General features: G+C 69.2%; 5 protein-coding genes across 5 annotated transcripts; 2 read left to right on the forward strand and 3 right to left on the reverse strand.

Annotated features, from left to right (window-relative positions):
* Positions 1–8,034: 8,034 nt before the first annotated feature.
* On the reverse strand, positions 8,035–8,346 carry CHLNCDRAFT_134363 (hypothetical protein; the record flags this gene model as incomplete). Its single annotated transcript, XM_005847388.1, has 1 exon — positions 8,035–8,346. The coding sequence occupies one exon, from the start codon at positions 8,344–8,346 to the stop codon at positions 8,035–8,037; it is 312 nt and encodes a 103-aa protein (XP_005847450.1).
* A 349-nt stretch (positions 8,347–8,695) lies between these two features.
* Positions 8,696–9,106, forward strand: CHLNCDRAFT_48847 (hypothetical protein; the record flags this gene model as incomplete). Its single annotated transcript, XM_005847229.1, has 1 exon — positions 8,696–9,106. One exon carries the CDS (start codon positions 8,696–8,698, stop codon positions 9,104–9,106), a length of 411 nt encoding a protein of 136 aa, XP_005847291.1.
* Positions 9,107–9,538: 432 nt separating this feature from the next.
* On the reverse strand, positions 9,539–16,801 carry CHLNCDRAFT_134365 (hypothetical protein; the record flags this gene model as incomplete). Its single annotated transcript, XM_005847389.1, has 23 exons — positions 9,539–9,769; positions 9,903–10,113; positions 10,637–10,673; positions 10,814–10,889; positions 11,025–11,102; positions 11,289–11,342; positions 11,545–11,658; positions 11,861–11,928; positions 12,159–12,210; positions 12,354–12,430; positions 12,698–12,780; positions 12,976–13,057; positions 13,211–13,338; positions 13,836–13,989; positions 14,309–14,355; positions 15,010–15,060; positions 15,206–15,240; positions 15,540–15,631; positions 15,810–15,845; positions 16,039–16,101; positions 16,267–16,299; positions 16,459–16,573; positions 16,733–16,801. The coding sequence occupies 23 exons, from the start codon at positions 16,799–16,801 to the stop codon at positions 9,539–9,541; spliced, it is 1,986 nt and encodes a 661-aa protein (XP_005847451.1).
* Positions 16,802–17,229: 428 nt separating this feature from the next.
* CHLNCDRAFT_134366 (hypothetical protein) lies at positions 17,230–21,381 on the reverse strand (the record flags this gene model as incomplete). Its single annotated transcript, XM_005847390.1, has 8 exons — positions 17,230–18,303; positions 18,475–18,608; positions 18,833–18,978; positions 19,241–20,027; positions 20,246–20,375; positions 20,643–20,839; positions 21,005–21,110; positions 21,301–21,381. The coding sequence occupies 8 exons, from the start codon at positions 21,379–21,381 to the stop codon at positions 17,230–17,232; spliced, it is 2,655 nt and encodes an 884-aa protein (XP_005847452.1).
* Positions 21,382–21,636: 255 nt separating this feature from the next.
* VDE (hypothetical protein) lies at positions 21,637–24,990 on the forward strand. Its single transcript, XM_005847230.1, has 12 exons — positions 21,637–21,676; positions 21,782–22,138; positions 22,275–22,371; positions 22,542–22,622; positions 22,806–22,871; positions 23,021–23,121; positions 23,283–23,359; positions 23,505–23,603; positions 23,793–23,961; positions 24,125–24,188; positions 24,351–24,528; positions 24,667–24,990. The coding sequence occupies exons 1-12, from the start codon at positions 21,671–21,673 to the stop codon at positions 24,710–24,712; spliced, it is 1,341 nt and encodes a 446-aa protein (XP_005847292.1). The 5' UTR covers positions 21,637–21,670; the 3' UTR covers positions 24,713–24,990.
* Positions 24,991–27,800: the final 2,810 nt, after the last annotated feature.

The following is a 27,800-nucleotide window of genomic DNA, read 5'->3' on the forward strand; positions in this document are numbered from 1 at the left end:
TCAGGAGCTTGTGGGCAGTGGTGCCCCGGAGCTATGCTGGGGACAGTTGCCTGGCCACGCCCCGTGGACAGTTGCCTGCCCTCGGCCCCGCCCCCGCAGCCCTGCCTGGCCTCCCTGCCTCACCCCTGCCTCCTCCCCTGCCCTGCCCTCCTTCACAGGCCATCACCTGGCAGGCCGTGATCATTGATGAGGCCCACCGCATGAAGTCTACCGCCTCATCCACCCGCGCAGTCATCGCCTCCATGCCCCACGACTGGCTCCTGCTGCTCACGGGTGGGCGCCAGGCGGGGCCTGGCCCGCTCCCCTCGGCCCCCTCGCCCCCCTCCCCGCCCAGCCCAGCCTGCCGTGCGCGCTGTTGAGGCGACGGGCGGCGTCTGATGTTGCCGCTGCTGCCTCGCCTGCCCCTGCAGGCACCCCGGTGCAGAACAACATGCGGGAGCTGTTTGGCATCCTCAGCCTGCTGGACCCCGAGGAGTTCTCGGGTGGGTGCTGTGGGGGGCCTACCTGCCCCGGGTGCCTGGCTGCCTGCCTGCCTGTGGGCACCCCGGCTGGCCGGCAGAGGATCCCAGCTGCGGCGCCATTGGCAAGGCAGTACACGCGGCGGGTTTCGAGCTGCGCCTGCACTGCTGCACTGCAGACGAGGAGGCATTCTTGGACACCTTCGGGGACGAGCGCACCGGCATGACGCCCGACCAAGTCAAGGCGCTGCAGGTGCGGCGGTACATTGTGGCGGTGCATTGTGGCCTGCAGGCTGCACAGCGTAGCCTGCTGCAGGCCGTCTCTATCTGTTCCATCTTCAACGCTCGGCTCGCTGGCGGCTGCCTGGGCCTCCCTCTCCCGCCTCTGCTGCCCCTGCAGGAGGTGCTGCGCCCCATCCTGCTGCGGCGCATGAAGGAGGATGTGGAGACGCTGCCGGAGAAGGAGGAGGTGGGGGGGCATGCGGGGCTGCTGCAGCGCGCTGCGTGCTGCCAGCCGGCCCGCTCGGGCCTGCCGCTGCTTCTCAGCGAGTCTGCATGAAGCTCTCTCTTTCGCTGTGCTGTGTGTGTCTGACGTCGCGCCACCTTCTGCGCCCCGCTGCCGTGGCGCCAGGTCATCATCTGGGTGGAGCTGACCCCTGAGCAGCGCGCCTACTACAAGGCCATCTACGAGAACCAGATTGGCACGGTGGGTGAAAGAAGCAGCTGGAAGAAGTGGCTGGAAGAAGTGGCTGGCAGCCAGCCGGGGGGCAGCGCAGGGCTGGGCCTGGGCTGGCTTGGTTTCGCTGTGTCGCAGAGCCGCTCCTGTGCCCCCATTGCTGCCCTGTCGCCGCCTCTGTGGCCTTGCCTTACCTCGCCCTCCACGCCCTCCCTGCCTGCTCTCTGGTGCAGCTGCTGGCGGGCGCCTCTTCCAAAAACATGCCCAACCTGCGCAACCTAGCCATGGAGCTGCGCAAAGTGTGCTGCCACCCGGTGAGCGCCGCTGGCCGCAGCGCATGCGCGCACACAGCTGCCGCGGCGGGGCAGGGTGCCCGCTCGCCTCCCTGCGCCTGGAAGCCTTCGCACTGACGGCAAGACTCTTGCCTCCCTGCAACACGTGCCTCCCTGCCGCACGCTGCCGCCACGTGCCCATCTCCCTCGCGTCTCTCTCTCTCTGCCCACCCTTTGTATGCGCCTCCCCGCCTCCCCTTCAGTTCCTGTGCAACGGCCTGGAGGAGGACATCCAGCGGCGCAAGCTGGAGGCGGGGTCTGAGCCCATCCCGGAGCTGGAGCAGCTGGTGCAGGCCAGCGGCAAGATGGTGCTGCTGCACAAGCTGCTGCCCAAGCTGCGCAGCGAGGGGCACAAGGTGAGGGGGCGGTGGCAGGGGAGGCGAGAAGCCGCCCGGCTGGCTCGCTCGGGGCACCTGGGTGGTGCGGAAGCCTGCGCCAGGCAGGACGATGTGCAGTGCAGTTTTTTTGCCGTCGTGCCTGGCTCGCCGCGTCTGACATCCCGCCTGCCTGCCCTGCCTTGCCCTGCCTGCCCCTGGCTGCCCCTGGCCTCCCCTCCCTGCCCCCTCCTGTCACGTGTGTGCCAGGTGCTCATCTTCAGCCAGTTCAAGATCATGCTGGATGTGCTGGAGGACTACCTGAAGCTGGGGGGGCACCCCTTTGAGCGCATCGACGGCTCCACCTCCTCGCGAGACCGCCAGGCAGCCATCGACCGCTTCTCCAAGGGTGGGTGGTGGGTGGGTGGGTGGATGGGGGCACCTGGGGCTGGCTGCAGAGCCGGGGGGAGACCCCAGGGCTGCCCAGAGCAGCTCTACGCGCGGCGGGTTGCCCGGGGCTTGTGCAGGCAGGCTGCTGTGCCGGACCCAGGTGCCGCAGCTGCAGGGCGGCGGGCCAGCCGTCAACGCCGCCGTCTCTGCCCCCCTGCCCTGCCCTGCCCTGCCCCATGCAGAGGACAGCGAGAGCTTCGTGTTCCTGCTGTCCACGCGGGCCGGAGGGCAGGGCATCACCCTGACCGCCGCCGACACTTGTATCATTTACGACTCGGGTGGGTGGGCGCCGCCCCTGCGGCGCTGCTGCTTCCCCTCGCCCCGCGCCATCCCCTCGTCGTGTGGGGCCGCAGGGCGGGGCCCCGCCCGTGCACCGCCCTGCAGGCACACCTGGCTGGCTGGCCAGGCTGCTGCCACGGGTGGCCACACAGCAGGCACTCGCGCACACCGCGCCAGCAAGCTCGCCTGGCTCATCTTGCCCCCGCCGGCCTGCTCCCCGCCCCCACTGGGCCCTCCTGCAGACTGGAACCCGCAGAACGACCTGCAGGCCATGGCTCGGTGCCACCGCATCGGGCAGGACAAGGAGGTCACCATCTACCGCCTGGTCAGCAAGAACACATGTGAGCCGGGGTGGGGTGGGGTGGGGTGGGGTGGTGGGGATTGGAGGCGGGCCTCAGGGCGCCGCCTGTGTCGCTCCCCGCCTGTGCAACTGGTGCCAGGGATGGTGCGGCATGGGGTCAGCAAGCCTGGATGCAGATCCCGTGGCAGCCCTCCGCCGCTGCCGCCGCCGCCACCTGCCGCCGCCGCTGCTGCTTCCGTCGCCGACCGCTGCTGGGCTCACTTTGTGCGTGTGTGCCGCAGACGAGGAGAATGTGTTCCAGATCTCGTCCCGCAAGTACGGTGAGTGAGTGAGTCGGTCGGTCCTTGGGGCCAGACCACCTGTGCAGAGTCGGCAGGGAAGGAGAGGTGTGGGTGTCCGGCGTGGGCCGTGTCGGTTCCAAGGTTGCCCCCCGTTCTTTTGCCGCCCGCGCTGCTTGCCTTGCTCATGCTTTTCCCTGTGTGTGCTTACCACCGCCCACCCCACCACCACCACACACACACAGGCCTGGACGAGGCCATTTTGGGCAACCTGGGCGGCGGCGGCTCCGACGCCACCGGTGGCGGCGGCGGTGGCGACGGCAACCCCGAGGAAGATGTGCGCAAGATAGCCGACCTGCTCAAGCACGGCGCGCACTGCCTGCACGAGATGGAGGCAGCCAACGAGCAGGTGGGCGGGCCCGGCTCGCTGCCCTGCTGCATCGGGGAACACCCTCCGCCGCCGGTACCGCTTGAGGGCTGCGTCCCGCCGTGCTGGCGCCTGCCTGTGCACCCTCACCTTGCAATCCATCAACACGGCTGCTGCATCCCAGCTCCCACGCTGGCGGGCACACCGCTGAGCAGCTCCCCTCCCCTCTCACCACCAATCTCTCTCTCTCTGCATCACCTGTTGCTGTGCAGGGCGGCGCGTTTGCCGCCGAGGGCATCGACGAGATCCTGCAGGGCCGCACCGAGAAGCGCCAGATCGGCGGGCGCGCGGGCAACACGTTCAGCGTGGCCACCTTTGCTGTCGGAGCCAGCACGGTGAGGAGGCGAGAGTGGGAGAGAGAGATGAGGGGTTGGGGGTCAACGGGCGGCGGCGGCAGGCTGCGGCAGGCTGCGGCAGCTGCTCTGCGTCAAAGCTGGGTGACCTGCTGGAGTGGCCAGCCTAGCTCCCTGTGCTTGGGGGAAGTGCTGGGCCGCGTGCCTCCTGACCGCCCCCTCCCCGACCCGGCCCTGCCCCCTGCCCCTGCCTGCCCTCAGGCCAGCGGCGGCGCCAGCGGCGGCGACGACAAGGCCTATTGGGCCTCGCTGCTGCCCGAGGCGGCGCAGGGGCACCAGGCGGCCGAGGCGGCGCGGTGCGCGCCCGTCCTGCTGGCCCCCCGCCGCCGCAAGCAGGTTAATTACAAGGTGGGTTGGTTGGCTGGCGGCAGCTGCCGCAGCGGGGCGGACAGCAGCCAGGCGGCAGCGAGGGCCAGGCGGCACGGCCCTGCCAGCAAGGCATGCGCGCGCCAAAGGCGGGTGGCGTTGCGTGAGGCTGGTTGGGTTGGCACGAGGTGCGGGGGCGGCAGCCGGGTCTGCCTCGCCGACTGCGCCACCAAAGGCGTGCCTGCGTGTGGCTGTGTGTGGCTGTGCTTCGTGTGACAGGGGCTGCGGCACATTAATGTGTGCACGTGTGTGGCTGTGTGCCTGTGTGTGCGTGTGGTGTGTTGTGCAGGGGCAGCTGGCGGGCAAGAACGACTCCCAGGACGGCGACTATGTGGTGGCGGAGGGCGGCGGGGAGGCGGAGGAGGATGAAGAGCTGTTCCAGCACAAGGTGGGAGGGGCGCAGGGAGGTGGCGGTGTGTTTTACTATCAACGATATGTGTGTGGGTGGGTGGGTGGTGTGTTGGTCCTGCTTTGGTGGTGGTGGCGATGGCGGTGGGCTGTAGTGAGAGGCAGGGACGAGGGAGGCCCGGTTGGAGGAACGCTGCAAGCTGCTTTGCCTCTTCTCTGCCGTGGCACTTTTGGCCCGCCTGCCGTGCCTGACTGGCCGGCACTGGGCCCCTCCTCCACAGGGCAAGAAGCAGAAGAAGGGCAAGGCGGATGTGGCCGCCGCGCCGTCCTTCAGGCGCTGGCGCAACGAGGAGCTCGCTGCGTTTGAGGCTGCGCTGCTGCGCATGGGCCCGGGGCGCGCCCAGGACGTGAAGCGCGAGGTGTGGGGGCGGCGCAGAGCTGGCTGCCTGCGTGCGTCGGTTTGCTGCGCGCGGCGCCGTCTGCTCTGCCCCTCCCTTCGGCCCGGCCCGCCCTCGGCTGCCCTCTTTCCCTCGACCCCTCTCCCTCACTGCCTGCCTGCCGTCCCCTGTGCCCTCCCTGCGCTGTGTGCCCGCAGGCGTACCTGCTGGAGCGGTCTGTGGAGGAGTGTGCTGAGCTGGAGGCAGGCATGCTGCGCGCGCTGAGGCACGTCGCCCCGCTGGCAGAGAGGCTGGAGCAGGAGGCGCACGCTGCACGGGTGCAGGAGCAGCGCCAGCTCCTCATGCAGCAGCACCCCGCGCCGGCCGCCAACCCCGTCGGGGCGGGCGCCGCCACCACGGCAGCGGGCGGCGCGGCTGCGCCTGCGCCTGCTGCGCCTGGCGGCGCTGTGGGCGAGACTGGTGATGCTGCTGCGGCGGCCGCGGCTGCTGCGCCGGCGCCGGCTGGTGGCGGCGAGGGAGCCAAGGCCAGGCCGCAGAAGCGGGCCAAGGACAGCGCTGTGCAGGAGGCGCTGATGGCGTGGGCGGATGCGGAGATGCAGCAGGCGCCGCCCGCGGTGGCCACGGTACGCATGCGCAACGCACGATCCCTGCTGCCTGCGTGTGGCCTGCTGGGCAGCGCTCTCCTGCCTGCCTGCCGCCCTGCTGCTGCTTAGCCACACACCCTCTGCTGCTGCTGCCTCATGGCCCTTGCAGGCGCTGCGCAGCAAGCAGTTCCTGGACTGGGCGGCGATCCACGCGGCCAAGAGCGCTGCGGTGAGTGGGGGGTGGTGGCGGGGTGGCGCCGGCCTGCCTGCCGTGCCGCCTGCCTGCTGCTGCCAGCGCCTCCAGCGGCTGAAAGCCAGGCCACCCCCCGCCCGCCTGCAGCACCTGAAGCAGCGCGAGGCGCTGGCGGCGTGGGCGGCCAGCGCCGGCGGCGGCGACCTCAGCCCTGGCGGCACCAAGCTTGGGCCGGCGCTGCCGCAGTGAGTCATGCCGCTGCCTGCCCACCTGCCTGCCTGCCTCTTCCCTTCCCTCTTTTACCGACCCTTCGCGCTGCACAAGGGCGTCCTCTGAAAGGGGTTGTGGCAGGCCTGCCTGCTGGTGCGCTTCACCCCACACACCAGCCCTCTCGCCCCCTGACCCGTGTGCTGCCCTCTCCCTGCTCCTCCCCGCCTGCGTGCAGCGTGAAGGTCAAGCTGCCGGCCTATTGGTGGCGGGAGGAGGACACCCGCAGCGCGCTGAGGGCGGTGCATGTGCTGGGCTGGGTGCAGCGCAAGGGCATGGCGCAGGCCGAGCTCCTGCAGTCCGCACTGACCGACCCACGGTGAGCGGCGGCGGCTGTTGTGTGCTGGGTTTGCTGCTGTGGAGGCCTCCGTCCCTGCTGTGGCCTGTGGTCGAGAGCAGCCACCCCGCGTGCCCGCCACACGCAGGTTTGGCTTCCCGGAGCGAGTCAGGGTCAAGGCCACGCCCCCCTCGCCAGCCAAGCAGCCGCCGCAGCAGCAGCAGGCGGGGGCAGAGGTCGGGGTTGCGGGCGCGGAGCAGGCCCCGCAGCAGGCGCAGCAGCCCGCCAAACAGCCTGGCGTGCCTGGCGAGCCTGCTGCAATGGGGCAGCCTGCCGTGGCGGCCGCAGCCGGGCAGCCTGCTGCCGCCGCCGTGCACGCGGCTCCCGCTGCGGCCTGGCCCAAGCTGGTGTCCCAGGAGGTGAGCACAGCCCCAGGAGCCGCCCTGCTTCTCCAACACCTGCCTCCTTGCCTTGCCTCCCAACCTGGGGCCCTCGCCGGCGGCGCACGTGCCACTGTCGCCTTCTTTGACGCCCTTGCCTGCCTGCCCATGCCTGCTCCTCCCTGCCCTCCTTTCCTGCCTGAGCAGGAGTGGAGGTCGCTGCTGAAGAAGCTGCCAGATCTGATCAACAAGACGCTCGAGGCGCTGGCGCAGCCGCAGGCGGCGCCTCCCCTGCCAGGGTGGGGCCCGCACGCCGCCGCAGCAGCCGTGGCCGGCTGTTAGGGCCGTTGGGCTGTTGGGGCAGCTGCTGCTGCCTGGATCCCGACGCTCCTGTCTCGCTGCTGGCTCACCCCCGCTGCCCTCGTGCCTGACGCTGCAGGTTTGGAGGGAGCAAGGCCGCCGCGGGCACGCAGCCCACCGGGCCAGCCCGGGATGGCGGCGGCGCCGCCTCGCAGCAGGCGGGCGGCGGCAAGGAGCCTCTGGCCCGGCAGGCAGCGGCGGGAGCGGCAGGGAGCGAGCCGGAGGGCATCAGCCAGGCCTCAGATGCCACCCCGCAGCACGGCGGCGCCCCGGCAGGCAGCCACGCCGCCGCCACCGCCCACACCACCCCGCTGACCTCCCAGGGCGCCGGCGGCAGCGGCAAGCAGCCGTCGCCGGACGGGGCGGGCGCCGCCAAGCCGGGCTCCGGCGGCAAGGCGGCGGCGGGCGGGCCCCGCAGGGCACCGCTGCCGCTGCACGCCAGCACGGGCAAGGCCACCCAGCAATCCATCAGAGGCTTCCTCACCAAGTGGATGGCGCCTGCGGCGGCACCGGCGCCAGCGGCAGTGCCGGCGGCAGCCGGCGACGACGCAGGCCCCAGCCAGCGCGCAGCCTCCGACTCTCCGGGCCACAGAGAGAACCAGCAGCCCGCGGGCGGCGGCAGCGCAGCGGGCGGCGGCCCCAAGGTCGAGGCGCAGCAGGAGCAGGAGGTGGTGATAGTGCTGGACTAAGCCAGCTGGCTGCCCTCCTTGTAACAAGCAGCGCAACACCACTTGGGGCAGCCAGAAGGAGGGGTCCCTGGGGTTGCGTGGCAGGCGGCGGTGGCATGCTGGGGTGTGCCTCATTACTGGTTGGCGGCCATGCCTGCCTGCCCTGCGACCGCTGCCTGCCTGCCCGCTCTTGTTGCCGTAGCAGCCCCGGCTTGCCTCCCTCTCCTGCCCGGTGCGTCCATTCCCAGTGAGGCGGGTGGTGTTGAATAACACCAGTTTGTTTTTGTTTTTTTGTGGGTTGACTTGGGGCTTGGATGGGAGACGCTTACGCGCCGAAGCCGTACAGGGTGCGGCCCTGGCGCTTGAGCGCGTACACCACGTCAAAGGCGGTGACGGTCTTGCGGCGGGCGTGCTCGGTGTAGGTCACCGAGTCGCGCACCACGTTCTCAAGGAACACCTTGAGCACGCCCCGGGTCTCCTCGTAGATCAGGCCGCTGATGCGCTTGACGCCGCCACGGCGGGCCAGGCGGCGGATGGCGGGCTTGGTGATGCCCTGGATGTTGTCGCGCAGCACCTTGCGGTGGCGCTTGGCGCCGCCCTTGCCGAGGCCCTTGCCGCCCTTGCCGCGTCCAGACATGGTTGCTTGGTGGTTGTGTGGGGTGGGTGGGAGAGAGTGTGGAGGGGTGAGCGGACAGGCTGGGAAGGTCGTCTTATGCAGGTCCAGCAGCAGTGCGATGCCGTTTGGCAGCAACCGATCCAGGGGCAGGCAATCAACCGCCGACAGCTGGGAAAGGTCCAGACCAGTCAACAACGCGGCTGACGGCGCAGGCCCCCGCCCTGGTGCCTCATCTTTCAGCTCCCACACACCTCCACAAAACACAAACCAACAAAGCACGAGCCTGCTGCGTGCTTGGCTGAACCAGCTACCGGCTCCACCTACAAGAGCCCGACGCGTCGGCGTTCACCCATCCCCCAAACCCAGCACCATGGCCCGCACCAAGCAGACCGCCCGCAAGTCCACCGGCGGCAAGGCGCCCCGCAAGCAGCTGGCCACCAAGGCCGCCCGCAAGTCGGCGCCGGCCACCGGCGGCGTGAAGAAGCCCCACCGCTACAGGCCCGGCACGGTGGCGCTGCGCGAGATCCGCAAGTACCAGAAGTCCACGGAGCTGCTGATCCGCAAGCTGCCCTTCCAGCGCCTGGTCCGTGAGATTGCCCAGGACTTCAAGACCGACCTGCGCTTCCAGTCCAGCGCCGTGCTGGCGCTGCAGGAGGCCGCCGAGGCCTACCTGGTGGGCCTGTTCGAGGACACCAACCTGTGCGCTATCCACGCCAAGCGCGTCACCATCATGCCCAAGGACATCCAGCTGGCCCGCCGCATCCGTGGCGAGCGCGCGTAAGCGACACGCCCAGCGGGACTGACGCTCAAACCCCACAACAAACTGGTGTTATTCAACACCACCCACCCACTCGGAAAGTCATGTATTCTGCTGCTGCTTGGCCAGGGCGGGGTGGGCTGGAGGATGGGTGTGCAATATGTATTGTGCCAGCCCGGCTGACAGCGCTGCCACCCCACCCTCCGCAGCCGGTGCGGGCGCTCAGCGCGGGCCCCCTCCCACCTCCCTTCCAGCCCCCACCCACCTCTTGCCGCCGCCCAGCACCCGGCAGCGTCGACCGCACCGCAGGGCAACAGCGGCAGTGTGCACCGCTGGGCCGCCGCATGGGGCTTGAAAACGTCAACCTTTAGACGTCAAACGAGAAATGAAAGGTCAATCCATCAATCAAAATTGCGAGTGCGAGGCAAGGGCGAGGTGCACACTGGAGGGGCGCCGCTACATGTGCCGCGAGAAGCCGCTGCCGCTGCAGTTCTTGCAGAAGATCTTGCCTGCACCCTTGCACGCCACGCACTCGCGCTGGTTGCGGCTGCCGCCCAGCGGGTCGCGCTGCCGAGCCGCCGCCGCCAGCGCCTCGCGAGACACCCCCAGCATCTTGCCGCTGCCCTCGCAGGCAAAGCACTTGATGCCGCCCGTGCCTGCACACGAGGCGCACACCTCGGGGTCTCCCTGCGGCAGGGAGGGTGGGGCAGGTGGTGGGCCCAGGGTGAGCCACGCTTCCGTGAGCCACGCTTCCGTGGGGGAGGCAGCCAGGGAGGCAGCTGGAGACGCGGCGCGGGCAAACCACACGGCCAGCGCCCACCTTGCTGCTGCCATTGATGAGCGCTGCCGCTGTGGCAGCTGTCACGGCGCCGCCCACCAGCACTTCTTGCAGCCCAGCGGGGTCCACCGCCCTGCACAGCTGCGCTGCCCCGCGCTGCCCGGCGGCGGCGGCGGCGGCGTCTGCCGCCCGGCCCGGCTGTGGCCTGCGCGCTGCTGCCGCCGGCCACTGTGTCTGAGAGCCGCGGCTGGTGCTGCAAGCGGAGCAGAGGGCTGTGGCGCTGGACATGCTGCTGCCTTCTGTGTGGTAGGTGCGGTGAGAACGCTCCTGACTGGCTGGCGGTGTGCTGCAGGAATGACTATCGTGTCTGCCAGTTGCAAAAGACAGGACAGAATGCAACGAGTGTGCGCTTTGCTGCCGCCTGGCTCGTGCATGGGAGGCGCCACTTGCCTTCCCCGCTCCCACTCTGCGGACCAATTGGAGAAGCTGGCATATTGGTGGGGCGAGCAGGCTGCTGACTAGCCGAAGCACACCGCCCGGCCCCCTGCCGCCCGCCTCTGCCCCTCCCGCTTCTGCTGCCGCTTCTCCCCAGCTTTGCGAGCAGCAAATCTCAGCAACTTCAGCTAGTACGTAATTATAAATCACTCAGCAAGCAAGGCCTAGCTAACAAGGTACATGTGCAGCAAAGAATGTGGGAGAAGGCAGGGTGCCAACACAAAACCAACCGTGCGTGCGCACGCTCCATGCCCAGTCGGAAGGGCAGCCGCCGTGCTCACCAGTCGGGGATGGGCTGCAGGTCTCCCTTGGCGGGCCCTGCAGCAGCGGCCGGAAGCGGCCGCGAGGGGTTGCTACGCAACGGCTGCTATGCAGGCCAGCTGGCCGGGCATGCAGGCAGCGCACAGCACGCCCCTGGCGGCCGCAGGGCACCACCCAAGCCAACCTCCCAGGCTCACCGTTGATGCACTTGCCGAAGCGGTCAAAGTGGCTGCCGTGGCAGGGGCAGTCAAAGGTCTTCTCAAGTGAGTTCCACTGCAGGCAGGGGAAGGAAGGTGAGATGGAGGTGACCTGATGCCAGTAAGGGCCGGGCCCGGCAGGGAGGAGGAGCACGAGGCAGGCCGCAGCCGGCAGGCGGCAGCTGGTGCTGCTGTTCTTGGCTTGACCCACGTGAATGATGCAGCCCAGGTGGGGGCACACGGCGCTGTAGGCGTGCTGCTGCTTGTTGCCGTCGCAGTACACGGCCACCTGTCGCAGTACACAGCGGGCGCAGCAGGCGGCGCCTCAGCAGGGCAGGCAGGCGCCTCGGCCAGCCCCGGTGGCGGCAGCCGCTGGCGGGCGCGTGCGTGGGCCGGCCAGCAGATCCTCCAGAAAGATAAAAACACGCCCGGCTGGCCCCTCCAAGCCCTCCTGGCTGGCGCTCGCCTTGTGCACCCCCTTCTGCACCACGGCGCCGCTGTCTGGCTCCATCTCGTAGCTCAGGGTCACCTGCAGGAGCAAGAGGGAGGGAGAAGAGGCTGGGGGAACAGGAGGAAGGGGAGAGAGGGAAGGCCGCCAGCAAGGGTTGGGGTTGTGGAGGCGAAAACGGGGGCGGGTGCGGGGACGGGCCAGGCACGCGGGGTGCCAATGAGGAAGGTGGCAGCTGGCGGGCAGGAGGCAAGCGTGTGCGGGGCAGGCGGGGAGCTGGCACGCCCGCGGCGAGCCACTGGCTGGGTGTGAGCAGGCGGGCGGCCTGCCAGGGTCGCGCCTTGGGCAGCACGCGCTCGGCGTAGGAGGTGGTGGTGATCACGCCTTCCTCCGCAATCTGCGGCAGGCGGGAGGTGCGCGGATGGGGGTGGGGGTGGCCAGAGGCGGCAGCACGAGGGCGGGCACGTCAGCGGTGGCAGGGGAGGAGGAGGGCGGGGGCAGGGCCTCCAGGGCAGCAGGCTACGAAGGCAGGGCGAGCGCTGCTTAGCAGGGGCTCGAGCGGCGGAACCAAGGCGTGCTGCGCCCGCTGTGGTCCCCACCTCCAGCAGAGACTTGAGCGGCGGCGCACGCGAGGGGTCGTACACGTCGGCCCAAGGGTTCTTGCGCCCTGCCGGGCAGAATGCGGCGCAGCACGGCGGCGCCGCGGCCAACAGGTTTGAGCAGCGGCAGGCGAGCGGCAGGGCACGGAGCCGGCCAGCCCGGCTGCGTGTGGCAGCACCTCTCGCTGGGGTGTGGCAGCTAGCTCAGTACCGAGCCGTGCAGCTGCGCCTCGCCCCGTAGCCACCCCACACACACAAATCGAAGCATGCACACACATGCGCCCACACGCACACCCACCGAGGATGAGGTCAGACACCACCATGCCGCCAATGGTGCCCCCCGTCATGCCCTGCGGCGGCTCGGCACGAACACGAGGGGTGGGATCACCTGCGCCTGCACTGCCGAGACTGCGGGCTCCACCCTAGCCATCTACCAGTCAGCCTGCTGCCTCTCCTGAGGAGTACCACCTGGGGCAGCTTCCCTGGGGCCCACCTGTCCACTGTCCCCGGTGATGATGTAGGAGTTGCCGTCCGGTACCAGCGGGTTGTGACCGTGCAGGTACAGCAGGTCTGCAGCGGTACAAAGTGGGAGCGTGGCAGTACGCACGCGCGCATTTAGGTGGGAAGGGGGAGCCGCTACGCTGAGGCTGTGCAAGGGGCATGGGCAGCTGGTGCGAGACAGACAGCAGCTAGTGTATGGGGCATGAGACGAGGCCAGGCGGAGTGGGAGAGAAACGGGGCAGAACAGGTGCGGTGTTGCAGGCGTCGGATTGGCAGAGCAGGGACGCACGCAGAGGTGCACCTGCCTGCAGCCCCATCCCTCCCCCGCCTACCCACCTGCCGGCTCCATGACCTGCCCATTCCACTTGAGCAGCAGCTCCCCGGCCGCGGTCCAGCGGGAGCGAGCATACTTCTCCAGCCTGCGGACAGAGGGGCGGCGTCAGGATTGGTGAGCCTTTGGCAGGGGATCGCAGCTGGGGGCAGGTCTGTCGGGGAGGAGGCGGCGGCAGGTGGGCATGGCCAACCCTCAGGCCCGGTGCGGCAGGGCAGGCAGCGCCCCGCTGCTGCCTCTCTGCTGTGCTCTTTCCGCACTCTCACAACCACCGCAACCACACACCCTGTGCATCCCCTCCCTCCCTGCCTGCCTGTCATATGGGTCGTAGGGCCAGAGGGAGCCCGTCTTGTGGTCCTCCCCGCCTGCAGGCACAGGCGGGACCACGCACAGCTGAGCAGAGGAAGCGAGCAGGCCCGGCGTGGGCCCTGCCTGCAGCGCAGCGCTGGGCGTGCAGCCGGGCGGCGTGCCACCCCTGCCCCAGCCCGCTCCGGCCGCGTCCTGGCTGTGGCACCCACCCACGATCATGAGCAGGTGCTCATCGTCCCAGTCGTCAAAGCGCACGTAATGGTAGGGCTCAGCCGTATCCCAGAACAGGGAGCGCTTCACGGCGTCTCGGCGCACCAGCAGCCCCACAGCATACGTCCTGCGACGATGGCGGGGGCGGCGGGCAGGGGAGGGCGCGGTGTGTTAGCGTGGTGGCGTGGTGGTGCGTGTGGCCGTGTGTGGGTGGACGGGTGCCACGGCGCGCAGCGGCGGGGGGCAGCTTGGGAGCGGCGGGCGGCGAGGAGGCTGCTGCGTGTGGGGCGCGTGTTGGGCTGGCGCTGGCAGGCGGGCGCAGGCGGGGCAGGTGCGTGCCTGTAGGGCAGCTGGCGGGCGTGCACCGCCAGGTTGTGGTTGCAGGGGGAGCAGGTGGCCATGACGTGGGCATCGCAGGCCACCACATGCCCCTCTGCAGTCTCCACGCGGTCGGCCTCTGCAGGGGCGTGCCGCACCGCCGCTCAGCCCGGCGCCCACCACCACTCCCTCACCGCCACCACATACCCAAGGGACCACCACCCGCCCACACACACACACACACACACACACCAGCACCACCACCACCACAGCGCACACCACCACCACAGCGTGCACAGCGCACACCGCAGCGCCCGCTCGCCTGCCTTCCACGCCTTGGTCCCCTCGTAGATCTTGCCTCCGTGCCGCTCCACCGCCGCCGCCAGCCCCTCCAGATACATGAGCGGGTGGAAGTCGGCGTTGGCGGCAAAGCGCAGGCACTGCCGGATGCCCCCCACCTCTGCAGGCAGCAAGAACATCTTGATTTGCAGCCAGGCAGGCAGCAAGAACGCCTTAATTTGCAGCCAGGCAGGCAGCAAGAGCAAGGCAAGGCGGGGAGGAGGGCAGCTTGCGGAGACAGGAGAGGAGACTAGCGGGCACGAGGGCATGTTGGTTGCGGGCTGCGCCTCGGGCGGCCTAGCGCCGGCTGGCAGTTGTAGGATCCGCGCGTGCGAGGAGCGGGCCAGCAGGGCGGGCCCGCAGCAGCAGCGGGGCACACGCTGGGCTGGCGCAGAGGCCGTGCCCTACTTCTGTGCCCTACTGCCGCCTTCTAAACTCACCCGGCCCGCCGCCCAGGTCCACCCATTCGGTGTTTGTCAGCCCCGCCCTGCACCGCCGCGCACGGGAAAAAAATGGGAGGCTGGGAGGCTGCAGCTGGGCCCAGCTGGTCCTAGGACCTGGCCTTCACCCGGTATCTACTGAAACGAAACGTAAGCTGGCAATGGCTTTGTTAGGAAAGCTGTTGGAGTTTGACGCGATTCCTGGGGAGCATCCACCAGGATGCCATTGTGAGGAACCACCCCGCCGACGCCGAGCCCGCTCTGCGGAGGCGCGTCGACGAGGCAGCGCCCCAGACGCCTGCCACCAACCGGGGCGCCCGGCAGCGCACCCGCCCAACCACCGACCCTGCCCCGCTGCCGGGATCGCGCGGGGTGCTGACAGCGGGCAGGCGCTGCAGCTGGCGCGGCCTGCGCTTGCGCTGTGCAGGCCGCGGGAGCTGCAACCGCAGCCGACTTCAGCAGCTGCATGCCACCCAAGCAGCGAGGCCACGGCCACGGCTGGAGCCCAGGAGCACCGCCGCACCCCTCACCTCCCATGACCACCTGCCCGCCGCAACGCAGCCTGGCCCAACTCAGCTCGACATACAGCGTGGCGCAGTACAGCGCAGCGGACAGCCCAGCCCAGCCCAGCAAGCCCAGCACAGCGCAGCGCAGCGTGACCGCGCCTGATGGCTGCATCCAGCTCCTTTTTCAGCGCTGACATGGCAGAGGTGGGCTGGGGGGACTCGCCGGTGGCGTGAGGGTACAGGTAGCTGCGGGGGAGCGGCCATGGCGGCAGGCGGGCAGCGCAGGCGGTAGCAGGGGCAGGCTGGGCGCGACGGCAGGCGGCGAGACCTGGGGCCGGCAGTGGCAGCAGCTCCCGAGCCTTTTGCTGGGGGCAGGGCGGGGGGCGCTCACCCGTCCATGCGCCTGAACTTGCACTCGATCCCCTCCTGCACCCCACAGCCAGACAACCCACACCTTTTATGCGCCATGCCATGCTTAGAGCGCCATGCCATGCTCTAAGCACCTTCCCATGCACCTATGGCATGCAGGTTGCAGGCGAAGGCGAGTGCTGCGACAGCCCAAGGTCTGGGGAGGGCCAGCTCTCCTGGCACTGGGGACGACACGCATTAGCACTACAAGACCCACACCCCGCGGACACCGCGCTGAGCTGCCCTCCTGGCCTTGCCCGGTCCCTGCCCCCCCTGGCGCCGGGCCTGGAAGCGCTGACCCGCCCCCGCCCACCCACCTCCCGCACCACCCTCTCAATCCAGTCTGCCGCGCCGCGCAGCGACTCCGCCACCAGTCGCGTCTTCTCCTTGCCGTGCATGCTCTCGCACTCTGCGGGCAGGCGCGGTGGGCTGTGTGGGTGAGAGTACGCCGGGGCGTGGGGTGCGTGAGTGTGGGTGAGGCACCAGAAGGCAGCCTTTGCCGGGCAGGCAGGAGAGCAGGCGAACAAACAGCGGCAAGCGTGCCCACACCCTCCCACCATTCCCACCACCTCCCAACACACTCTCACCATAGAAGTAATCATCCAGCCAGGTCATGAGGTGGGCTGCAGCGCCAGGAGCAGCAGGGGCGCAGGGAAGCAGAGGGGAGATGGTTTCTGGCTCGGCATGCGCTGCCGCCGCCGCAGAGCGGCCAGTGGCACAAGCAGGCCAGTGGCCTCCCACGTCCGCCAACCTGGCGTGCCAGCCTGGCGCCTGCCTTCCCCGCCGCACACACCGCTGCCCCAGGAGCCGCCTCACCCGTGGTCCTTCCGGTCTGGCCTGCGCCGCGGGTGCGCGCTTCGAGCACCACCACCTTCTTCCCTGCAGGCAGAGGCAGGCAGGCAGGCAGCACAGCACATCAGGTGGTACGCAGCCGGTGTTACCACCAACAGGCTGGATGGGCCTTTCGCAACAGCTGCCACTGCCCGCCTCAGCAGCGGATTTGCAAGCTGGCGCTGCCCGGCAGCAAGCGCCCACCCCGCCCACCCGCTTTCGCCAGGTTGTAGGCGCAGGACAGGCCTGCAGGGAGCAGCGCAGCGCGGGCGCAGGCATTCGTCGCGCCCAATGCAGCGTGACCACGCCCGTACCGGCGGCACCCTCGCATGCTCAGGTGCCTCCCGGCAGCCGCCAGCTGGGCCGCCTGCTCTGCGCCCAGCCAACTCCGGAGCGTGACCCTACCTGCAATGCCTGCCCCGATGACCGCCACGTCTGCTTTAATGTCCTGCTTCAGGGGCGGGTACTTGACTGCCAGCGACTTCTGGTTCCAGGGGCTCTGGGCCGCCAGGCCGGGCACCTATAGGGCACACATGCACGGGGTGATGGGAGAATGGGGGAGGGATGGGTGAAGCCCACGCGCGTGGTTGGTTTGGTAGCGGGCCAGCTGCGCCGCCGCTTCCGCCGCGCACCGGACCGCTCCAAGGTGCTGCCCCACCACAAGGCTGCGCCCTCTCACCGCGAACTCCTGCTTGCTGGCCTCGTAGACCGGCTGGGGGCGGCCGGGGGAGCCTGCTGTGGCGGCCATGGTGCGCAGGCGCAGGCGAGCCGCCCCCACACGGGTCGGGGCTGAGGCGGCGAGGGAGCAGGCCGTGCAGCAGCGCAGCAGCCCCTGCATGGCACAGAGCGGTGAACTGGTGGCTGGTGCCAACGTCCAAGGCAGAAGTAGCGGCGCACGGAGGTGCGGCTGACGTGGCGGCGTCGCGCCGGGCGTATGTGAGTGCGTGTGCCTGCTCGTCTCCCCCATTTGCACCCCGCCTCGCTGTTGCTCTGGTGTGCTCTTACAACAATCATATGGACAGATGAGACGGCATGATCTGGAAAAACCACTGAATGAGCCACTGTCGGCCCAGCAAATCATTTCAAATGATAGGGTTGGGGTCTGGATCAGCCGGCCGCCCACTGCATGCCGGCATCACAAGAGAGCGCCGTGGGGAGCTAGGTTCACACGACGCCCTACTGCTGCGGGGGCTGCTGCTGCTGCTGCTGCTGCTGCTGCTGCAACATGCGCTCAACCAGCGACGGCCCCTGCGGCGCCCGCTGCTGCTGCTGCTGCTGCTGCAGGAGGGCCTGCTGCTGGGCCAGCATCAGCTGCTGCTGTTGCGCTGCCATCCCCTGGTGCTGCACCGCCGCCGCCAGCTGCTGCGCCGCCGCCAGCTGCAGCTGCTGCTGCCCCGGCGCCAGCTGCAGCTGCTGCGCGGCCGCCAGCTGCTGCTGGTGCTGCGCAGAGTACTGCGCCATTAGTGCGGCATAGGCCTCCGGCTGCTGCTGCGCCATCAGCGCCACCTGCTGCTGCTGCGCCAGCAGCATCTGCTGGTAAGCCGGCGCCTGCCCCGCGCGCTGCGCTGCAGCCTGCTGCTGCTGGTACATGAGGGCCAGCATCTGCTGCTGCTGCTGCTGCAGCTGGGCAGGCGTGGGGCCCCCAGCCGCGCCGGCGGCGCCAACCGCGGGAGCCAGCTGCCGCTGCTGCTGCTGCACCCAGCCCGTGCCGGCGCCAAAGCCTGTGGGCGGCGCAGCCTGCGGCATGTTCGACTTCTGCATCTCTTGCTTTGGTGCCGCCGCCTTGGGAGAGCGCCCCGCCTTGCGGCCGGGGGCTGGGGCCGGCGGCGGCCGCGCGGCCGCCGCAGCCTTCCCCGGAGGGGCGGGCAGCGCCAGCGAGGCCAGCCAGCCCTGCCGCAGCAGCTGGCGCGGGTCGAGCCCGCCGCTCCAGCGCAGGCGCGGCGGCAGGCGCGGCGGCAGCAGCACGGTGTGCGCCGCCAGCGGCTTGAAGGCCAGCAGCACGCCAGGCAGGCGCACGAGCGGGTACGTCACGACCTGCTGCATCACCTCCGCTGGCGCCAGGCTGTAACCCCACTTGGCTTGCAGCGGCGGCGGCAGCGCAGGCTGCTCCGCCTGCTGCGGCTGCTGCGGCTCCGCCGGCGGGCCCGCCGCGCCGCCGGCCGCCGCCTCGGCAGCGGCAGTGGCGGCAGCTGGCGGCGGCACAGCAATGTAGGGCGCTCCGTCCGCTGTGAAGGCTGGGGTGAAGATGGCCTGCAGGCAGGCAGGCAGGCAGGGGGTTGTGTTGGCCAGCCCTGGCAGGTGTGTGGGCCAGCAGGCGGCGGCTGACCAGCACTGGGCCCAGCCAAGGGCCTGCCTGTTGGGAAGCTCGCGGCGCCATGCATGCATAAGGGAGGCCAGCGTGCCGGCAGGCGGAAGCCGCACCTTTGCGCCCGCCAGCAGCAGCAGCTGCTCCACAGCCGCCAGCAGCAGGCGGCCCAGGCCGTTGCGGCGCTGCAGCTCAGGCCGTACCGCCAGTACCGGCACCTCGGCCAGGTCGCCAAAGCTGCGGAAGACGGCTGCAGGGGCGGGAGGTGGCGGGCGGACCGGGGCACACACCAGGAAGGTCAGACGGCAGACAGGGCGGCAGGGGCAAAGAGAGGCAGCAGAACCACAACAGTGCAACAGGCACAGGGCGGTTTCTCAACAGCTGCGTGCCGAGCTGCAGAGGCCGGAGCAGGGACCATGCAGCAGCAGCGCCAGGGGCGCTGCCGGCAGCCGGCGGTCTGTGCCGCAGGCTCACCCACAGCCACCGCCGCCGGCCCCGCAAACAGGACCGCGGTGTGCATGCCGCTGTAGTCCGCCTTGCCGCCCGCCAGCACCGCGCCGCGCAGCAGCCAAGGCAGCATGTCCGCGCCGGTGCGGCTGTCTGGCAGAGGCTCGTAGCAGCTGCAGGCGGGCGGGAGGCAGGCAGGGCAGGGGTGGGTGGAGCAAGCACGGGTGAGGCAGAGGGGCAGGTACGGGAGACAGGTCGATGGAGCGCACAGCGTGAGCAGAGCATGGAATGGGCAGGAGCGGCCGGCGGGCAAGCAGCGGTCAGGCGCTGCGCAGCACGCGCGGCTGCAAGTCTGCATGTCTGGCCAGGCTGCCGTGCCCGCCACACCCGCTTCGAGAGCTGAGCACTCCAACAATGCGTGAGGGCACCCCGCACCTGTGCAGCACGTGCAGCGCCGCCGACAGTGCCACACGGAGCTCCTGCCGCTGGTCAGGCGTGTAGGCCGGAGCGATGCCGCGGCAGTCGCGCGGCGCGGCCGCCGCCGCGCCGCGCACCACCAGCAGCGACAGCGGCAGCTCCGCAAACGCGCGGCTGCTGACCTCGCCTGCTGAGGGGGTGGCACGTGCCCCCTCCACCATGCACCCCAGCGGGATGACGCCCGCGGCGCAGGCCGCTGCCAGGCGCTTGCTGGCGGTCAGCGCGTCGGTGGTGCTGATGCAGGGCTGCGGCCCACCCTGGCGCAGCGTGTCGGCAAACTCTGGGGGGAAGCAGCGCAGGTGGGACCAACGGCAAGTGACGGGGCAGCGCACCGCGGCGTCGCCATCGGCGTCGGCGGCGCCGGCCATCGCGCCGTCCGCCTCGGCCGGGGCCTGCACCACCGCCGGCGCCCCGCAGGCCGCCGCCGCCAGCCGGCTGAAGTCTGCCGCGCCCTCCGCCGCCGCGGCGGCTGCCGCAGCGGCCGCCGCCGGCGCTGGGCCGTCCACCTGCATCGGGTCGCCGCCGCCAGAGTCGCCGCCGGGTGCCGCCGCTCCCGCGCCGGAGCCTTCTCCTGCGGCTCCCGCAGCCGCCGCCGGGGCGGGCGCCGCTGCAGGCTGCGGCTTGGCGGCAGCCGCGGCGCCGGGCGCCTCGGCCGCGATGTGGGGCCGGCTGTGCCGCTGCAGGCTGTGCAGGCCGACAAACTCTGCGCAGTCCAGCCATTCGCAGCCAGTGGGCATGAGGCCCTCTGCAGCAGCAGCGGCGGCGGCAGCGGCGGCGGCGACAAGACAGCACGCTTCAGCGCATGCGGCACAGGAGGGAGGCGCGCTGCAGGGCAGGCACCGCGCCCGGCACACCCTGGAGGATTCGGATCGGGCCCAAGAGTGCCCACAGCGCAGGCAGCAGCGACATGCAGGCGAGGCCGGCACGCGCCGACAGTTGCTTGAGTGCGCGAGCGTCACTCACGGCTGCCACCGGCGCCGCACACGGAGCATCTGCACAGCGGGCAATGATAGTCCCCTTCTGGCGGCGCAGCCAGGCCCAGGCAGGCGGCGTGGAAGACGCCCGGGCACGTCTCACAGCACATGAGGTCGCCCTGCGGGGGCGGGGGCCAAGGAGGGGGCAGGCAGGGAGGCTCGAGCGAAAGGCACGCCAAGCGCTCCAGCGTGGGTTCTGCCGTGGCTGGCACGCCTCGCCTCCCGCTGCCGCCACGGCAAAGCAGCTGGCCCGGCAGCAAACGGCAGCGCCAGGAGGGGCAGCGGCGAGAACCAGCAGCAGGGAAGCAGGGGCGGGCAGCGCGGGGCGCAGCGGCAAAGGCAGCAGCAGGCAGCGCAGGGCGGCGGGCGGCGGCGCGGAGGCGCACCCCCAGGCCGCAGATGTGGCACAGGTCATCATTGTCGTCCTCGAGCAACTCCACAACAGGCTCCGGTGGTGGCGCCGCCTTGCCGCCCCGCTTGCCGGCGCCGCCGCCGGCGCCGCCGCCCGCCAGCAGCGCCAGGCTCTGCAGGGTGCGCCCCGTGGTGGTGTGGGTGTGCTCCGCGGGGCGGTGGTACTTGCTGCCTGCAGGGCAGGCGAGCGGGGCAGGCGGCGGGGCGGATGGCTGCCATCAGTCGTGCTCATCCGTGCTCAACGGTACCTCTATAACTAAGCTCCAGCCCCCAACTGCTGGGTAAACCGGGAGCGGCGCAGCAGCAGGTCCCACCACCAGCCAGCAGCTGGCCCCACCTGCAATGTCTTCAAACGCGGTGTATCCCAGAAGCTTGCTGGTGCCGGCCACCTCGATGCCGCCCTCCCTCGCGCGGCCCACCGCCATCAGCTGGCCGTGCTTGCTCTGGGAGCGAGTGAAAGGCAGGAAGGGCAGCAGGCAGGCAGGAGTGAGGGCTGGGGCTGGTGTGAGGAGGTGAGAGGGTGCCCGCCTGGCCGCCGCCCCATCAGCTGGCGGCGGCGGGTGGGTGCCACAGCTGCGGTGGGAGGCGCAGCGCTGCACTCCAGGGCCGTTCAATTGCCCCCTGCCGCCTCACCTTGTATCGCAGCAACTCTCCATCGGCCACAAAGCCCTGCTTGATCAGGTCCTCCAGCGCCGACTTGCGCCTGGGCGGCATTTTCCTTGCCTGGACACAAAATCGACGCCAATCGCTCAAACGGGTGCACTCAGAGCAGCAGCCAGACGCTGCACCAAGCAATTGATTGTCAGCTGTCGCGCTGGGGTGCTATCTCTGTGCACCGCGACCTCAGATCAAGCGTTTGGAGCACTCTAATCATTGATAGGAGCCCTCCAGCAGCAATTTTAGGGGTGGAAAGAAACATGGTGGTGTCCCGACATATCGGCAGCTGGCCGCCCGTCACCTGAGGGAGCTTGCTGACCCATCGCGGCGGGAAAAGGCACCAGCCATGCAGGTGCGCCAGTGGGCCCCTCTCCCGGAGCGCTAGGGCTCGCTGGGAACGTGGCAGTGGCTTGTCGCAGCTCAGAGATGCCAATGTGGCTTGATTCCGTGCTTGCAGGCATCCAGGTCCACCGCCGCGCCCACCACTGCCGCGCCGCTTCGCCCTCTGCGCCGGCTTGTGGTGCGGGCTGCGGCCCGGCACCAGCAGCAGCAGCTGGAGCAGCAAGAGCCGCAGCGGCCCGGACCTCTGCAGCACGCCGCCATCGGCGCTGCCGCGCTGCTGGCCTCGGCGGCGCTGCTGCTTGCGCCCAGCGGCCAGCTGGCGGCGTATGCGGCAGATACCAGCAAGGTGGGGACGTGCCTCTTGCAGAACTGCCAGGCGGCGCTGGCAAACTGCCTCACCGACACCATCTGCGCGGAGAATCTCATCTGCCTGCAAGTGTGCAACGGAAGGCCGGATGAGACAGAATGCCAGGTGGGTGCTTGAGCGGGGTGGGGAAGGCCGATGCTCCCTGCGCCCTGGCTGCTTGTTGCACGTTGTTGGGAATGCTCCTGGAAGCACTCGTTGCCGATGTACCGCCGGCTGTGGCTGCTGCGACCTGCCCCAACAGATCAAGTGCGGGGATAAGTATGCCGACAAGGCCGTGGAGACATTCACCGCTTGCGCCATCTCGGAGCAGAAGTGTGTGCCGCAGCGAGTTGACGAGGGTAAGCCCAGCTGGGGTGGACGGCTGGGTGCAAGCAGCAGGCGTCTCAGGGTGGTGTCGGCGTGGCCGGTGGGAAAAGCCCGCGTATGGCGTGGACAGGAGGCATGCCCTGCCTGCGGTAGTGCTCGTGTGCGCCGAGCTCCACACACACGGGCCTTCCGTCGCCTGCAGGGCTGTTCCCGGTGCCCCCCGACTGCTCGCTGGACAACACCTTCGACTTGTCATCCTTCCAGGGTCGCTGGTACATCACGGGTGCGCGGCGCGCCTGGCGTGGCCCCGCCGCTGCCTGACCGGCCCTACCGCTGCCCGGGTCTGCCTGGTTTTGGATCAGCTTGGTGCAGCCCTCTATATTGTCCAGAGCTCGCCTTTGGCACCCTGCATTGCCTGGCACCGCAAGCCAACGCCTGTCCTCCTCTGCCTGCCCTGCCACCGCAGCTGGGCTCAACCCACTGTTTGACACTTTCGACTGCCAGGAGCACTTCTTCGCCAGTCCCGAGCCAGGCACGCAGCGCTGGGAGTTGGCGTTCAGCATCGCCTATCTGCCCTTGCCGCTTCCCTGTGCTTTGCCGTGCTGCACGCATCACACTCTCCACACACACACACACACACCTCGCCCCCCCACCCCCCTCACACACTCCCACCGCGTGCAGGCAAGGTGTTTGCCAAGATCAACTGGCGCATCCCCTCCACGGACCCGCTGACGGGAGACCGCGACTTCATAGACCGCTCCGTCATGCAGCGCTTTGTGCAGGTAACATAAAAGGTGGAGGTGTGTGCATGCGGGGGCGGAGGTGCGTTTGCTTGGAGATGACGCACTACAGGTGGAGGCGACACGGTGACATGTGGGAGTAGGGCCTTTTCGGGCCCACCTTTTTGGTGGCGTTGACGCTGTCTGTGGTGGTACCGCAGGAGGATGCGGCCACCCCTGCGGTGCTAGTCAACAAGGACAATGAGTTCCTGAACTACCAGGACACGTGGTGGGTGGGGGTGTGGCGGGGCTGTGTGTGTTTTGGTGGTGCTGTGTATGTCGTCGGTAGTCCAAAACGGTACCGGATGCGGACACCATGGGAGTACCCCGTTATGCTGCCCTGTTTGACTTCCGCCCATGTACCGCATGTACCGCCTGCACTGCAGGTATGTGCTGGCCTCCAAGCCCGACGAGTACGTGTTCATCTACTACAGGGGACAGAACGATGCGTGGGTGGGGTACGGCGGCGCCACGGTCTACACCCGGTGAGCTAGGGGCTTTCTTCCTCTCCTGCTTGGGCAGCTCCCCCTGGTTGGACCTGCTGTGCTGGCTGCGCCCCTGCACCCCCCTGGCAGCGTGAGCTCCCGCCAGAGCAGCTGCGGAGCTCAGGCAGCTGCCCCTCCAGGTGCAATGCACCCCCAACCGCCACCTGCCTGCCCTGCCCTGCCCTGCAGGGACGCCAGGCTGCCCGCAGAGGCCATCCCGGAGCTGCAGGCGGCGGCGGAGCGTGCGGGCCTGGACTGGAGCAAGTTCATCGTCACAGACAACAGCTGCCCGCCGCACCCGCCGGAGCGCACGCTGCCGGAGCGGCTGCAGGTGGCCTCTGTGCGCAGGGCGGCGCAGGTGAGCCTGGGCGGGGCGCGGCGAACGGGCTGGCAAATGCCAGCCAGGTGGGGGGCAGCCCTTTCAGGTCTGCATTGTTGTCCACCCGACGCATCTCCCTGCCTGCCTCCCACTTAAGCACCTCCTCTGCTTCCGCCCCCCGCCCTGCCCGCCTGCCCGCCAGGTGGAGTACGAGCTCGGCAACGACCTGCGCTCCTTTGGCCGCGGCTTCACAGTGCTGGAGCGAGGTGGGGCTGGGGGGCCTGGCGCTCGCCGCGCTGCCGCCTGAGCTCGGCGGCGACCTGGCCTGCCCCGCCTCCTGCCCCCCCCACCCCCACCACACACACACACACTCCGCACTCACCTGGCTGGCCGTGTGTGCGCCGCCCCTGGGCCTATCTGCCCTGCAGACCTGTCTCGCGGGCTCAAGGGGGCCAAGCTGGCGCAGGAGGCTAAGCTGGGGGAGGCTAAGCTGGCGCCCCCACCCCTGCTCACCGAGGCGGAGCGCGCACTGGAGGCGGAGGCGGAGAGGGCGGGGAAGATGATCCGGCGGTTTGAGATGGAGGCCAAGATGGGGCCCTGGATCAAGTGAGTGTGGCTCTTGTGATGGATGGCATGTGGTGGGGGCCTGCGGCTGAGCACAGGGGCTCTGCCTGCTGGTGGCTTAGGCGCACACACAGGCCCATCTGAGCACTGCGCCCCATCCCCGGCCGTTCCTCCCTGCAGCTGGATCCCGCAGAGCTGGCGCCCCATCCTTATGCCCATGCCCTGAGGAGGCCAGCCTTGAGAGCTTTTGTTAGTAGGCGGGGAGTACCGTCGCCAACCACCCCATTTTCGCCGGCTGCGGCAGGTCCAACTGCCTGCCGCGCTGCCCCACCGAGCGCACATCATTTTCACTAATATTAGTTGTATCCTTAACTCGCAAGGAGCACCAGTGTGTGCTGCTTCGAGCACTGGCCCCCAGCCTGTGTCAAATGCAGGCTTTGCCCTTTCTTTCCTTGTTCTTTCTTCCTCTTGAAATGGCCTACCTTGTAATATTGGCACCCTGGTTTCAATGGCAATCTGACAGCTCCTTGTTCCTGGGGCGGCCAACCCCACCTTGGATTCAAGCTAGAGCCTGGCTCCAGCCTGGGTAGTATATCTACAGAGAGAAAGCAGGAAGGTGTTGGGGGCGGTCAGAGCCCCGTGGGCGGCATTGGATCGGGCGTGCTGGGCGCGCAAGGGCTGGCAGGCACAGCGGGAGGCAGCCTGGCGGCGGCGTTAGGCGGCGAGAGCGGCCGGGAGGGGCAGGGCCTGAGCGGCGCTGATGTGAGCGCCCGAAACAAGGGACCCGGCGCAGCTGAGCCGGCCTCGGAGAAGCCGATGAGCGAAGTGGGGGCCGGCGCTGGGGCGCCGCCAGGCAGCCAGGAGGTGCCTGCGGCCGGGTTTGGCGGCGGCGCCCGAGGGCGGCCGCTGGCTGGGGGCGCGAGCGGCGGCGCTGCGGCAGACATGGGAGCCGCCGGCCAGGACGCGGGTGAGCGCATTGCTCTGCACGCATGCACAAAGGCTGCTCGATTGCTGCCCAGTCCCTCAAGACGATGAAAAGGCTGCTGGTTGCAGAAGCCGCCATGTGACGGCTAGACGGTGTGCCCTTGGAGCGGTCTGGGAGCGGGGCTGTCGACGGCAAGAGATGGATGGAACCCGGGGGGGGCTCCTGCATGTGATTTTCTGTGTGATTTCGATGTAACTGAAACAGAGCATGATGACCTGGTGCAGTTCGGCGGCCCGCTGGGCGGTATGGCTTGCGCGCTAAGTGACAGGCGGCGGCGGTCATTTGCTCAGTCTCCTGATTAAGCTCGCTCTCGCCACATCCTCAGTCACTCACGCAGACTTGCGATCAAAAACAAGCTTGTGACCCCAAGCAAGCGGGTGTTGCCGTCTCGCTGTCGGGCTGCCAAAGGCTGTGAATGGCAGTGACGTTCCAGCGCACTCAAGGCCACCGCTGATTGACACATGACCGCGCGCCGCTAGGGGGCGGTCATCAGTGCCGCCGCCGCCGCCGCCGCACATGGGCCCTGGCGGGCAACGCTGACGAGCGCCAAGTGCCACAAGCAAGCGGGTGCCGGCCTGTCGCTCTACAGGATGCTGGTGGAGGTGTGCGTGGACTCGCTGCAGTCGGCGCTGGAGGCTGAGAGCGGCGGCGCCGACAGAGTCGAGCTGTGCAGCTGCCTTCAAGAGGGCGGGGTGACGCCCAGCCACGGCAAGTGCGGCAGCGGCTCCCTGGCGGCGGCCATGGGCACCTTGTTTTGGTGGGGGTAGATGTGGGGATGAGCTCACAACAAGTTGCTAGCAGCGTTGGAGGCCACCTGACCAGCCAGGCGGCTCCGCTTGCTGTGTGCAGGCTTGATTTCTGTCGTGTGCCGCTCGCTGACCACGGCACGGGTGCACGTCCTGATCCGGCCCCGCCCTGGCGATTTCATATACAGCCAACAAGAGCTGCAGGTGGGCGCCTTGTGCTGCCAGGCAACACAGCAGTCGCCCCCGCCAGGCCACCACCACAGCGCCTCCCGCCCTGCCGCCCTGCACAGATCATGCGGCACGACGTGCTGCACGCCGCCAGCTGCGGCGCGCACGGCGTGGTGCTGGGCATGCTGAGCGCGGACGGCAGCATAGACACCAACCAGCTGCGGCAGTTTGTGGACCTCTGCGCACCGCTAGGTGTTGTCCTGGTGGAGGGCCCAGCACCCCTGCCGGCTCGGGTGGTGTGCTGCGCCATGCCTGTCTCAGCCTGCGCTTGGAGCGCACGGCACCCCACTCCTCTGCTCGTCACCGCTTGCCCTCGCCTCTTGCCCACTTCCGCATCCACAGGGCTGGACCTCACTTTCCACCGGGCGTTTGACCTGGTCAAGGACCAGAGGAAAGCGCTGGACGACCTGGTGTCGTGCAGAGTGCGGCGCGTGCTGTCGTCGGGAGGCCAGCAGTGCGTGATGGAGGGCCTGCAGCAGCTGGCCGCGCTGGTGGGCGAGGGCGGCGGCCGCATCAGCGTGATGCCGGGGGGCGGGGTGAGCGAGGAGAATGCGGCCACGGTGGTGCGGGTGACGGGTGAGCCTGCCTTCTGCCTGTGCCAAGCCATGCCATGCATGCAGCGCCCGCTATAGACGGGAGGCGCAGTTCCCCCTCGTCGGTTCCTCCCCACGCCCCCGCTGCGGCCCCTGCCGGCAGGCTGCAGCGAGGTGCACGGCACGTTCAAGCGCAGCATACCCAGCCGCATGGCGTACCGCCACTCCTGTGTGAGCTTTGGGCGCGACGACTGGACGCAGCACGCCACAGACGCGACCGCGGTGCAGCGCGTGCGGCAGCAGCTCAGCCAGCTGGAGGGCAGCATGGAGTAGTATGTGGCAGGAGAGCATCCCAGTTCCAGACAGCAGCATGAATGCGGAGGAGGTAGATGGCTTCAACCTGAAGATGTCGCACGGGGCGCGCGCTGAACCCATGGCGACGTGGTCAACATGCCGTGGCATCGTTGCTTTGAGCTCGTTTCTCGTTCCGTTGCCTGTGTAATCATTCCTGAAGACGGTTTGGCAAGTGTTTCCGGTCGTCCGGTGTGCTGGGATGGAGGTAGTTGGACTGTGCGGCAGGCGCCGGTACAGTACTTTTGCTGGAACGCTGAAATTTGCTTGCACTTCCCTCCCGTTTTGCATTTTGCCCCTTTGATGTTCCGCTTTCACTGCAGCAGTGCGTTGCACTACCGGTGAGCCACACACGCGTTTGGCTGGAGTTGGGGACTGGGCCTCGCTCCATTGCGGCCCTTGAGGTGAGGGGCACGACAGGTTAATCCGTGGCGGCGATGTGTCTATTTGGGCACCGTTCCGGAGGCTGAA

The sequence above is a fragment of the Chlorella variabilis genome (assembly GCF_000147415.1).
Source record: "Chlorella variabilis unplaced genomic scaffold CHLNCscaffold_11, whole genome shotgun sequence".
NCBI classification, from domain to species: domain Eukaryota; kingdom Viridiplantae; phylum Chlorophyta; class Trebouxiophyceae; order Chlorellales; family Chlorellaceae; genus Chlorella; species Chlorella variabilis.

Coding starts and splice junctions, on each gene's coding strand:
- VDE (XM_005847230.1), top strand. Junction 23,122..23,282: donor TCATGCAGCGCTTTGTGCAG/GTAACATAAAAG, acceptor GTACCGCAGGAG/GATGCGGCCACCCCTGCGGT. Junction 24,529..24,666: donor AAGATGGGGCCCTGGATCAA/GTGAGTGTGGCT, acceptor TCCTCCCTGCAG/CTGGATCCCGCAGAGCTGGC.